This window comes from Chiloscyllium punctatum, chromosome 40 (assembly GCF_047496795.1).
Source record: "Chiloscyllium punctatum isolate Juve2018m chromosome 40, sChiPun1.3, whole genome shotgun sequence".
In the NCBI taxonomy this organism is placed as follows: domain Eukaryota; kingdom Metazoa; phylum Chordata; class Chondrichthyes; order Orectolobiformes; family Hemiscylliidae; genus Chiloscyllium; species Chiloscyllium punctatum.
Window position 1 is genome coordinate 22,275,262 of NC_092778.1, and position 13,300 is coordinate 22,288,561.

The window sequence follows — 13,300 nt, forward strand, 5'->3', positions numbered from 1 at the left end:
GCTTGGGCTACACAGTAACACGCAATGAACATTTGACTGAAACTTGGCCACAGCTGGGTTAGACTGGCAGGTTGTGCATGAGGCTGGCACATTTGTGAGGCACAGACAGTTGTGCTAGAATAGACGAGGATGCCAAGGAGTTATTCAAGTTAAAGGATGGGACAGGTAAAATGTTGGGTTAATTTTAGGAATTACTGACAATTCAAATTGTTTTTCTGTTATGAATTATACTTGTTGGGCTTTGCATTGAAAGTGGTGGCAACTGGCTTTGATAATATGTTATAGATTCTTGTCTGATTAACTTATAATGGATTTGCTTTTTTGATGAAATGTGATTAAAGAGCAAGTGTACTTGACTGTTTCTCTTTGGAATAATTAGATCACTGCTAACTAATTGAAGCAAAATTCAATCATAAAGTGTCACAGAAAGGTCCTGTTTAAACGACAAAACCTACTGTGTTGTGAGCCAAAGTGATTGAACAACGTCAAATTAGAAATAGTCAGTTGAAGATGGAGCAAACACTTAGACCGGGAAAGACGAAAATTGACCGTGATCTCACTAACATGACGATGACACCCTCAGTGTAGGGACATTTATAAATATGTCCTCGTACAGATTAAACGGCATAGAGAAACATTGCATCATCGGAGCATGTGGTGTGTAGCAATGATCTAAATCATACAAGAAATGTTTGGCTCATAACAGAATAAATGTTCTTTTTATGTTCCAAACATCTGTAGAAAGTTTTGTTTTAAATTTGTGGAAGGCCAAATGAGAAAATGTCCATAAATGGGCCTGGGCTTCGTGATGTGCGATTAACCCACATCCATTAATTTCCATCCACACCCATTCATTTCAGCATCCAGCTAGCGTTAACTGTGCCATGGATTGACAGGGCACATGAATAGGGAGTAGCTTGCTCTGTTTAAGGCTAGTCTGCCCCATTTAAAGGTGGGATGCATTAGAGCAGGGGCTGGCAGTCACATACAGACTGATTATCAACAGGGCAATACTGAGGAATGGCACAGCATCTGGGAACCTGCACTCTCCCGTGTTATGCGATTATTGTATTGTATGACATGGGAGAGTGCAGGTTCCCAGGTTTCTAGGCACTGCATTAAGCAAAGGAAAGGAGGAGGGATGTTTTCTATCTGCAGGAGGTCCTCCAGACATGCACTCAGACAAATGTGCAGGTCAAGTGGACGATGAGGTTGAAATAGTATATATGGCCTTACCTTAGGGGTTTGATAAAGTGCCACATGGTAAGCTTTCCAGCATAGTTGAAGTCTATGCAATGGAGTGAACAGTGGAAACCAAGCAGAGTGCCAGGAAACAGCGGCATTGACTGGTTGTGTTTAATAATAAAGGAAGCTCTGGAGTTAAAATGGATACTTGGACTACTACTGTTTACATCCAGTACTAGGCATTGTACTTTAGAGAAGATGTGAAGACATTAGAGATGGGGAAAAAGGATTGACAAGGCTGGCTACAAGGATGAGAGACATCAGTTATGTAGACAGGGTGGTTAAAAAGGCATTTGGCATGCTTGCCTTCATTATTCAATCATTTGAGTATAAGAGTTGAGAAGTTATGTTGAGGTTATACAGAACAATGATGAGGCCGCTTTTGGAGTACTGTGTTCAACTCTGGTCATCCAGTTGTAGGGAGGATATCATTAAGCTCGGAAGAGATTTATCAGGATGTTGTTGGATATGGAAGATTTGAGTTATAAAGAAAGGCTGGATAGGCTGGGACTTTTTTAACTGGAGTGTAGGAGGTTGAAAGGCAACCTTGTAGAAAGTTATAAAATAATGAGAGGTATAGATAGAGTTGATGGTAGTTGTCTTTTCCCTATGATGAGGGATTTCAAGACGAGGGGCCACATTTTTTAAGGTGAGAGGAGAGAGATTTTAAAAAGACACGAGGGGCAGTTTTTTTACATAGACAGTGGTTCTTGTGTGGAATGAAGTTCCTGAGGAAGTGGTGGATGTGGGTACAATTACAACATTTAAAATACATTTGGATAAGTACATGAATAGGAAAGATTTGGAGGGATGTGGGCCAGGAGCAGGCAGGTGAGACTAGTTTAGTTTGGGATTATGTTTGGCATGAACTGGTTGGGTCTGTTTCCATGCTGTGTGACCCCAACTCTGAGTCTAGAAGATCACAGTTCTTCTCAAGAAACAGATTGAGAAGAAATTTAACAAGTTGTTTAGAATCATCATGGATCTAGAGAGTGTAGATAAAGCGAAACACCCCCATTGACTGAAGAGCTACCAGTAGGAAGACCACTATTTTAAGGAAATCACTTAAAGAACCAAAGTGGTATGGAGGAAACACATATTTAAACAGCAAGTGACTCTGGACTGTATTGCCAGGGTGGGAGAGGCAACTTGAATCATGGCTTTTAAAAGGAATTAGTGAAGCATCTAAGGGGAAAAGATAAATGGGAGGTGGGGGCACGAGTTAATTGCTCTTGAAGAGGCTTTCTAGGCTGTGAATGTTTTCCTATTCCTACCTGGGATGTGGGCATCTCTGTCTAACCCAGTATTTATTGCCCATCCTTGCTTGCCCTTGTGAAGGAGAGCCACTTTCTAGCAGTCCTTGACATGCTGCTACACCCACAATGCCATGAGGAAGGATATTTCAGCATTTTAACCCAACGTCACTTACAGAATGGTGATACATTCCCACTGCAGGATAATGACTGGCTAGGAGAGGAACTGGCAGATGGTGGTGTTCCCATGTCCTTCTAGACGAGAGTGGTCATGGGTTTGGAAGGTGCTGTCAGAGGAGTTACAGTGGTGTATCTTGTAGATGGTATGCACTGCTGCTGCTGTGCATTGATGGTGGAGGGAGTGAACAATGAAACGTGGTGGTGGATGGGTGCTAACTAAGCAGGTTGCTTTGGCCTCAGCGGCATAGAGCTTCTTCAGTGTTATTAAAGCTACACCCATCCAGCAGGTGTGGGGTATTCCATCAGACTCGTAATTTGTGTCTTGTTCAGGCAGTTCCTCTATAACATGACAGTTGCATTCTTGTGCAACCCCGCATTATAGAAAAATCGTGTTTTAAAAACCGTGTTTAAAGTGTTGGTGATGTAATCGCATTACATTTTAAAAGTTTTTGCTTTAGAAACAGTACCCCCAATTTGTCAATTGTGTTACAGCAAATTTGCATGAACGAAATGCGCATTATAGCAGAATGACCTGTGGATGTTGGACAGACTTTAGGGAGTCCAGAATTACTTTCTGCAGAATTCCTAGCTTCTTACCTGCTCTTGGAGCTACAATATTTAGATGGTGAGTCCAGCTTAGTTTCTGGTAAATGGTAAACACCTCCACCTCCCCCCGCCTCCCCCCCTCCCCACCCCCACCCCCACCCCCACCCCCACCCCCCGCTCCCCACCTCTCCTCAGCAGCACTTTGCGGTGAACAATTCCACAGATTCACCACTCCACTCTCTATAGAAAAAGTTCCTCCTCATCTCTATCTTAAAAGGGTAACTTCTTACTCTGGGTGGATCCCAGACTCTCCCACAAGGGGAAACAACCTTCCCGCATCTAACTTGTCAAGCCCTGCAGAATTGGGCTTCAGTGATAGCAATGCCATTAAGTATCAAGGCCCTATTACTTAGACTCTTGTTGGAGATGGTCATAGCTGGCACTTGTGTGGCATTGATATTATGCCACACAATTAAAGCCTGGATATTGTCCAGGTCTTGTGCATGGACATAGACTACTTCAGAATCTGAGGAGTCTTGAATGGTTCTGGATATTATGTACCTTGATGGCACTGTTGATCCCTTCCATCACATAGACAGATGGATAGTTATTGGCTGAGTTGGATTTGACCTATGGTTTGTATACAGGATGTTCCTGGGCAGGTTTCTACATTGTTGGGTAGATGCCAGTGTTGTGGCTATACTGGAACAGCTTATCTAGGGATTTCTGGAGCGCAAGTCCATGTTGCAGCTTTATAAGACTGGTTAGTCCACGCTTAGAGTACTGTGTTCAATTCTGGTCACCACATTACAGGAAGGATGTGGAAGCTTTGGAGAGGGTGCAGAAGAGATTTATGAGGATGCTGACTGGATTAGCTGGTCTGAGCTATAACAGAGGCTAGAAAAACTCCAGTTTTCTCTGGTGCGGCAGAAGCCGAGGGGAGACTTGATCGAAGTCTATAAAATTATGGGATACATAGATAGGGTTGACGGTCAGAGTTGAAATGTCTAATACAAGGGGGCATGCATTAAAGGTGAGAGGGGCAAGTTCAAAGGAGACGTGAGGGGCAAGTTTTTTTTACACAAAGAGTGGTAGGATCTGGAACACACTGCCAGAGATGGTGGTGGAGGGAGATACGATAGGGGCATTTAAGGGACTTCTAAATAAGCACATGAATATGCAAAGGATGGAGGGATATGGACCAAGGGCAGGCAGATTAGTTTAATTTGGTATCATGTTCGGCACAACATTGTGGGTCGAAGGACTCATTCCTGTGCTGTACTGTTCTATGCACCTTTGCTGAAATGTTGTCAGGGCCCATCCATTTGTCAATATTCAGCACCTCCAACTGTTCCTTCATATCACATGGAATGAGTTGAATTGGCTGAAGACTGGCATATACTTTGCTTGGGACCAATGCAGGACGTGAATATGTATCCTCCAATTGATATCTCTGGCTGAAGACTCTTGTGAATGTTTCAGCCTTCTCTTTTCCACTGATGTTCTGGGCCCTGCAGTCATTGGGGAGGGTGCTTTCGTGGAGATTTCTCCACTCGCTTAATTGCCCATCACCATTCACGACTAGATCTGAGGTATTAATTGTGGGATCATTTAGCTCTGTCTCTCACTTGCTGCTTATGCTGTTTGGAGCATACACAATCCTATTTGATAGCTTCACCAAATTAACACTTCATTCTTAGGTATGTCCGGTGCTACTGCTGGCTTGCCCTCCTGCACTCTTTATCAAACCCGAGTTGTTCCCCAGATTTGATGGTATTGGTGTGGGGGATATGTTGGGCCATGGGGTTGGAGTATGTTTCTGCGGCTGTTAATGACCCACAGTGTATCATGGATATGATGCCAGATATCTTCCAAATCCGACACTTAGTATAGTGGTTGTGTCACACAACACGCTGGAAGGTTTACTCAATGTGTAGATGGAACATTGTCTCCACAAGGACTGTACGGAAGTCACTTTTCCCAATAATGTCACAGATATATGTGCTTGCTGCAGACCAAGCCAAGCAGTTAGATTCATTAGGACTCAGCCAGCTCAGTCACTCAGTGGTACCACTGAGCCGTTCATAAGCATGGACATTAACCCAGTACATTGTCTGCCTCTTCTTTCTCTTTAACTGCTTCCTCCAAATGATGTTCAAAATAGATGAGTGTGGATTCATTAGGGAGGGCAGTAGATGGTAATCAGCAAGAGTTTTCTTTGCACGTGTTTGACTTGATGCTATGAGATTTCATGGGTTCCAGAGTCAATGGTGAGGACTCCCAGGGCAACTGTTCTTCAACATATAGCACTGTGCCTCCACCTCTGCTGGGTCTGTCCTGACATTGGGACAGGACATAACCCGAGATAGTGATGGTGATGTCTGGGACGTTAGTGTGGAGAGAAAGCTGCTCCATATTGTCCCAACATATCATGTACAGTTGCACCCAGTGAAAGTCCTGGTCTGTCTTTTTACTTTTCTATGTTCTTTCATGGGATATGTGTGGAGCAAAGCATTTGTTCCTCATCCCTAACTGCCCTTGAGCTGAGTGGCTGGTTGAGGCAGTTAACACACTGATGGTGGTCTGGAGTCACATGTAGGCCATACCAGGAGAAAATGGAAGAGTCCTTAAAGAAAGGAGCTAATCATAGCTAGCTTTACATTTGAAATGTATTAATAGGATTCACTTTTCACTAGCTCTCATTATATTTTATTTATTAAGTATAGCTTTACTACCTTTGGGAGGCACAATGGTAGTGTGCTTCCTCTGAGTTAGAAGCTCCAGGTTCAGTCTAGAACTTGATGACCAAGGAAGGTCCATTCACAACTCAGCTGAACAGAATGAGTTCCAACCTGCCAGTCCTCCCAATATACAACAATGACAAGCAGGGAGAATGAGACACCTTCCTAGTTACCCAGGTGCTAGACAGAACATTGGAGCCTCCTGCTATTACTATCCATAGGTGAGAGGAGAACGATTTAAAAGAGACACGAGAGGCAGTTTTTTTTTACACAGAGAGGGATTCATGTGTGGAATGAACTTGCAGGGGAAATGATGGATGTGGGTACAGTTACAAAGTTTAAAAGACGTTTAGATAAACAACACAGTGGTTAGCAAGGCTGCCTCACAGTGCCAGGGACCCAGGTTCGATTCCAGCCTCTGGCAACTATCTGTGTGGCGTTTGCACATTCTCCTTGTTCTGGATGTAGGTTTGCTCGCTGAGCTGGAAGGTTCGTTTTCAGAAGCTTTGTCAGCATACTAGAGGCTCACTGAAGGTGTTACCTAGTATGGTGACGAAACATCTGAAAACAAATCTTCCAGCTCAGCAAACAAACCTACCTCAACCTGAGCTACAAAACCTCTCAATTCTCCTCGTGTCTATGTGGGTTTCCTCCGGATGCTTTGGTTTCATCCCACAGTTCAAAGCTGTGCAGGTTAAGTGGATTGGCCATGCTAAATTGCCCATTAGTGCATTAGTTGTTGGAAATGTAGAGTAATACGGTAGGGGAATGGGTCTGGGTAGGATACTGTTTGGAGGTCGGTGTGGGCTTGTTGGGACAAATGGCCTGTTTGCACACTGTAGGGATTCTATGATTCTAGTAAGTACATGATCAAGAAATGTATGGAGGGCCAAGTGGGCAGGTGGGAATATGGTCACCATGGAGTGGTTGGACAATAGGATCTGTTTCCATGCTGTATGACTCTATGACTCCATGTAGGTGTAAATGTTCATGTTGCCTCAGAAACACAAGCTCAGTGAGTAAAACACACTGTAACACACCACCTTGCCTGTTTGCTCCTCTCTATGCTTTTACATTACATTACACCCTGTGTAGTCCCAATCCCAGCCAAGTACCAATAATCCCTACTGTGTCTGACACCTTTCACTATATAGGGGTCTCATAGTCACTGGGTGCCTTGCTGTATAGCCAATTTATCTTATTTTTAGCAAGATTCCCTCTCACTTTATATTTCATAAGACCATAAAATTTCACTGTACAGAAGGGGGGCCACTCGACCCATTGAATCTGCACTGGCTCCCAAAAGAGCTACCCATCTAGTTCCATTCTCTAGCCCTATCTCCAGAGCCCTCTAATTCAACCCTGTCAAATAAATATCCTGCTCTCTTTTGAAACCTTCTATGGAATCCACCTTGCCCTCTCTGCCATACAGCACATTCCAAATCCTGATAATTCTCTGAGTAAAGGAGTTTCTCCTCATCTCACTCCTAGCTCTCTTACTGACATATCAACTGGTGGAAACAAAATATTCTTCTTTACCCTTTCAAAATTGGTCACCTTTTAATCTTCTCTGATCCAAGGAGAATAAATTCAATTTCTCAAATCTATCCTTGTATCTAAAATCTTTCATTCCTGGCATCATTCAAGTAAATCTCCTTTGCACTCTTTCCAGGGCTTTCTTAAATAAGGTGTCCAGAGTGAACATAATGCTCCAAATGTGGTCTTACCAACGATATGTAGAGGTGCAGTATCACTTCCTTGCTTTAATACTCTGTGTCATTATTTAGAAACTGAAGAATCCTATAAGCCTTCCTAACAACTGTTTCAACTTGCCTGGCCACCTTCAGAGAATCACACATGAGGTTCCTCTGCTCCTGTACTTCCCTCAGATTTCTACCTTTGAGCCTGGATTGTCTCTTCATGTTTCTTCTGCCAAACCTCACATTTCTCTGCATTGAAATCCACCAGCCAGCTGTCTGCTCATTTGCCAACTTGTCAGTTCCCCTCTGAAGTTGCTCAGCATCATCCTCACAATTCACTATTCTCCCTGGCTTAGCATCATCTGCAAATTTAGAGAGTTTGCCCTCAACGCCCATCTCCAAACTTTTCACAGAGGAGCCTCGATTATCCGGATACTAATTATCCGAAAATCGGATTAACTGAAGGAGATCTCCAGGTCCCGATGGAAACATTACATCAAAGACGTGTTTCCAACAGTGATCCTGTCTTTTGTTTACAGTGATTAAACAGGCTCTGTCTCCAAATGACTGACTGCCCACCCTCTCTCTCTCCCTGCATGCTCCCTGGAGTTCTACACAGGAGTGTAAACTCACCCCCCCTTCTCCAGATAATCTCTCCAACACTGTCCTGTACAGGGCAAAGGTGGAACCTATCAAAACGTTGCAGTAAAAGTGTGTGTGTGTGTGCGTGCGCGCGCACGTGCGATTTGGAGACTTACCCCACAAAGGCAGCAGCAGTGTTATTGTTGGTGTCCAGTCTGGCTGTCCTGGAGAGGGGGTGGGGGGGGAGGTGGTGTTGCACTGAGCGGGGCAGTGTTGCACGGTGTTGGGGGCAGTGAGGGGGGGTTGGGGCGGGGCCTCGCATGCTGTGGGCTGCTGCAGTCTCCTGAACGAGGAGTAGACTTTAAAAACTCCGAGCCCCAGAGGAAAGGCATTTAATCGATTAACCAAAGAATTGATTATCCGAACGAAATAGTTCCCACCCATCATGTTCGGATAATCGATGTTCCCCTGTATATAAATCAGAAAGAGCAAAAGTCCCAACACTGATCCCTGGGGAACACTACTTTCAGCTTGTCTCCAGTCTGAGAAGTGCCCATCTATACCTATGCTCCATTTCCTGTCTTTTAATCAACTTTTAATCCATGCTGCTAAAGACCCATCAATCTCAAGCATTTCTAACTTGCTAACCAATCCGCTATTTGGCACCATATCAAATGCTTTCTGAAAATGCAAATATATAACATCCACAGGACTACCCTCATCTGCTGCCTGTGTCACCTCATGTTTCACATAGCAGCTTTAGTTACATCTTAATTCTCCATATCTGACTGCTTCCACATTAATTTGGCCATGGTTCAGTCAACCAATTGGAAATTATTGCAGTTACATTTTAATTTGGAACCCGACTCCTGATATAACCATTCATCAAGGCTTCTTAGACAGATCTTTCCAAACCCATGACCTCTATCACCTAGAAGGACAAGGTCAGCAGATACATGGGAATGTCACCCCCTGCAAAAGTTCCTCTCCAAGCCACTCACTATCCCGACTTGGAAATATATTGCCGTTCCTTCAGTGTCACTGGGACAAAATCCTGGAATTTCTTTCCTAGGGCATTGTGGGTCTAGCTACAGCACATGGATGGCTGGGGTTCAAAATGGCAGCTCACCACCAACTTCTCCAGGGCAACTAACAATGAGCAATAAATATTGCCTAGGTAGCAATGTCAGCATCTCATGGGCATCACATTTAGAGGTGGTTAAGAAGGCGTTTAGCACACTTGCTTTCATTGCTCAAAGCACTGAGTATAGGAATCGGGACATCATTTTGAGATTGTATAAGATGTTGGTGAGGCCACGTTTGCAGTACAGTGTACAGTTCTGATCGCACTGCTATAGGAAGAATATTATTAAATTGGAGAAGATTCAGAAAATTGTTGCCAGGACATTGCTGGAACTGGGGGTGCTTGAGTTATAAGGAGAGGCTGGGGAGGATGGGAGCTTTTTTACTGGAGCATAGAAGTTGAGGGATGACTTTATAGAGGTTAATAAAATAATGAGGGGCATAGGTAAGATCAATAGTAAAGTCTTTTCCCTAGGGGGGAGGAGTTCAGAACTAGGGCATACTTTTGGGGTGAGTGGGGAAAGATTTAAAAGCGTCCTGAGGGGCAATGTTTTCACACATAGGAATGAACTGCTAGAGGAAGTGGTAGATGCAGGTATAGTTACAACATTTAAAATATATTTGGATATGGACATAGGTTTGCTCGCTGAGCTGGAAGGTTCATTTTCAGACCTTTCGTCACCATACTAGGTAACATCTTCAGTGAACCTCTAGGTGAGGCACTGCTGATGATTCCTGCTTTCTATTTATATGTTTGGGTTTCTTTGGGTTGGTGATATCATTTCCTGTTCTTTTTATCAGGGATTGGTAAATGGAGTCCAAGTCCATGTGTTTGTTGATAGAGTTCCGGTTGGAATCCATGCTTCTAGGAATTCTCGTGTGTGTCTCTGTTTGACTTGTCTTAGGATTCCTAGAAGCATGGCATTCCAACTAGAACTCTATCAACAAACACATTGACTTGGACCCCATTTGCCACCACCTGAGAAAAAGAACAGGAAATGACATCACCATTGGAAATGACATTACCACAGGAAATTACATCACCAATCCAAAGAAACCCAAGCATTCAAATAGAAAGCAAGAATCATAAGTAGTGCTTCGTCCGGAGGCTCAGTGAAGACGTATGGTGACGAAACATCTGAAAATGTACCTTCCAGCTCAGCGAACAAACCTACATCCACAACCTTAACCTGAGCTACAAATCTTCTCAAAAACTCACTAACATTTGGAGATGTACACGATTACAAAATGTTTAGAGAGATATGCACTAAATGCAGACAAGTGGGACTGGTTTAGTTTGAAAAACTTGGTCAGCATGGACGAGTTGGACCGGATGACTCTATCACTGGATTTGCTCCCACCCATTCCAAGTTTCTGTCCAGCATCTGGTATTGTACGGGAAACATATTCTTTAAGATTCATGTTTTTGGCTGCAGAGGATACTATCTCCCTAATTCTAATTGACAAAGCATCATTGTAGCTGACAGCAAAGTTATATCAGGGACTTTTATGATTAAAGATATCACTTTGTAATGAGCTGACAGCCTGTGAAAGCATAAAAGTGCTGATAACTTCAAAGTAGTAATGCTAAGTGAAAGAAATAACTAAAATGAGTTTGTTAATCTTATTATAGATGCCTTCCCCTGTTATTTATAGGCTTATCAGCTGGTCTGTTTGGAACAAATGATAATGAAGCTGGGAATGAGTTCATGTTGCCCAATCACTCTCAGACTGAGAACGTGGAAGAGTTTGCACACAAATGGCAGGTAAGGGATTGACTGCAGCACATTTTCGGAGCGAGTGATGGGATTGATGGCCAGAGTGATACACGAAAATGACTCACCACAGCCCATGTATGAGCTATGAAAGCAGCTTTAGTCAGTCTTCACCCACACAGACATGAAAAATGAAGCAATTGGGCCTAATTAGGATCTATAATTTAAGAAAAACATTTCATAAAGCGATGGGGAACAAATGCTACCTCCTGTCAAATAAAAAACAAAAATGAGTTAAAGGGGAATAGTTATTTGCAAGAGACTGGAGGCAATGTTAACTGCCTGCTACCTTCCTAATTCAGTGACCAGGTTGTTAATTTTAGAATGAAAACAAAGGATTATTTTAAAACTGCTTTCATTTTTTAACCTCAATTACGTATCAAAAACAGCATTCCAAACCATACATGCAACCAATGTTTGTAATGTTGGGCAGATCTGGATGTATCGTGCTGTAACACACCAAGTTGGGGTAGTCATGTTCAGCTAAAAGCTAGCACTGAATGCCATTTTATATTATGGCCCATCTCCCTGATATGCTGCATTGGCTCAGTACATTAACAGATTAAGGGTTTGAGATGGTTGATCTGCTGATGCATCAAAGACCCATGATCCGTCTCATCATTGAGCCACCTGGAATCAGGTCGTTGATGATGAGGAATGCTATTGGTGTTAACAATTCCCATGTATTTACTCCAATGAGCAACAAAACACTTAGATTGGAGTACTTAATGGAAGGTCAAGCTTTCAGCCTCCCAGCAATTTGAATTCTTGGATTTGTCACAGTGGAACAGAAGCTTTTGTCAAACTTTCGAATGAGTAAACACACAGTGGTATTTATGTTGTACCACGAATAAAAGCACACTGCAATTTCTACAAAACATTTGGTCAAATAGAGGTTGTTTCCCCGTCGTTTTGCAGTCAATCAAGCATTTCTCCCTTGTTAGCGCTATGGAAACATAACTGCTGAGTAATAACAGCTAATCACAGCATGTAGTGTATGATAAACTCTCAGGGATGTGCATTTTAAAATATCTCCTATATTTACAATAGATTGATGCACCCTGCCGTACCACTGGCAAGAAGATCAAGCTATGCTTTGGCAGTGCTTTTCAGTACATCTGCAAAATGTTATTCAAAGGTCTCTACTCCCCGCTGAGAAATTGTTTCAGAGTGGTAAGTCACTGCACAGGACCGCTGTTTTGTGGATCTTGAGATTTAATGATGGCCCTCTCCCTCCTAAACAACCCTCTTCAGAAAAGGATACAAATGCCAAGAAGGCAAAATTCCCAGAGGTCACTATTCCAGCAATAAGACCAGAACTGCAACCTTCTACTGTGGACACCTCTAGCAAACACCTCAACCCTCACTAGCTGCATAGTCTGGAACCTCCTGTTGTCTTCCCTTAACACGAGAAATGGGGGTGCGTAAAACAAAAGCATATCAGGTCCCTCAGCATCAAGGCTGCCACTGGACCCTATGTTGGCACTTAGTTACTCCCTTCAGTAGCCTCTTATCCCATGCTGGGTTCCACTGACAAAGTTAGGTGTCCCTGTAATGCAGGGGACCACATCTGAGACAGACAAAGGTTCTTCCCAGAAAAGATCCCCTGAAAGCTCTTAGCAAATCCGGTCATTAGACAATTTCCAGAGTTTGTGATTGTACGTGGGTCTAAAGGAGTTAATATCTGAGTGTCTGCCATCAACATTGCCCACTTGGCTGACACAGTGGCTCAGTGTTTAGCATTGCTGCCTCACATCAATCAAATCACAGTTGGACAGTAATCTGATATGAATAATGGACTGTTATAAATTTATTGGGAAGAGTTAAGATAAAAACCATAATGCATATCCATGGTTTTTCATTAGTAAAGGGTGTTATTCTGCAGATTGATTAAAGAATGATGAATCGTCTACTGTTGGTATAAGTGGCAGAATGGTGTTACTGTAGAATAGTGTAATTAAACATATATAATATAGAGTCCTGGAAGACTTTAAATCATTTGCTGACATTCAATTTCCTGCAAGTGATGCTACTTTATAAATTATTGTGTTATAATTTATATCTCTAACTCCACGTTGAAGGCATTATTTTTAATGTCGCATTATTCTGTTTTAACAAGGAGTATTAATCAAACTCTTGAATGTTTCTTAGGCAACAAAATATCTTCAGGGTAAAGAATAATATGAAATAGCCAC

At 42.8% G+C, this 13,300-nt stretch overlaps 1 protein-coding gene across 4 annotated transcripts in view; it reads left to right on the forward strand.

Moving 5' to 3' along the window:
• Positions 1-13,300, forward strand: part of LOC140464425 (uncharacterized) — a 409,548-nt gene that overhangs the window by 377,540 nt on the left and 18,708 nt on the right. For all 4 annotated transcript variants that reach the window (XM_072559463.1, XM_072559465.1, XM_072559466.1 and 1 more), the window contains 2 exons: positions 10,987-11,096; positions 12,156-12,278. In XM_072559463.1, the coding sequence (XP_072415564.1) occupies positions 10,987-11,096; positions 12,156-12,278 (233 nt within the window). The remainder of the gene's footprint in view (positions 1-10,986; positions 11,097-12,155; positions 12,279-13,300) is intronic.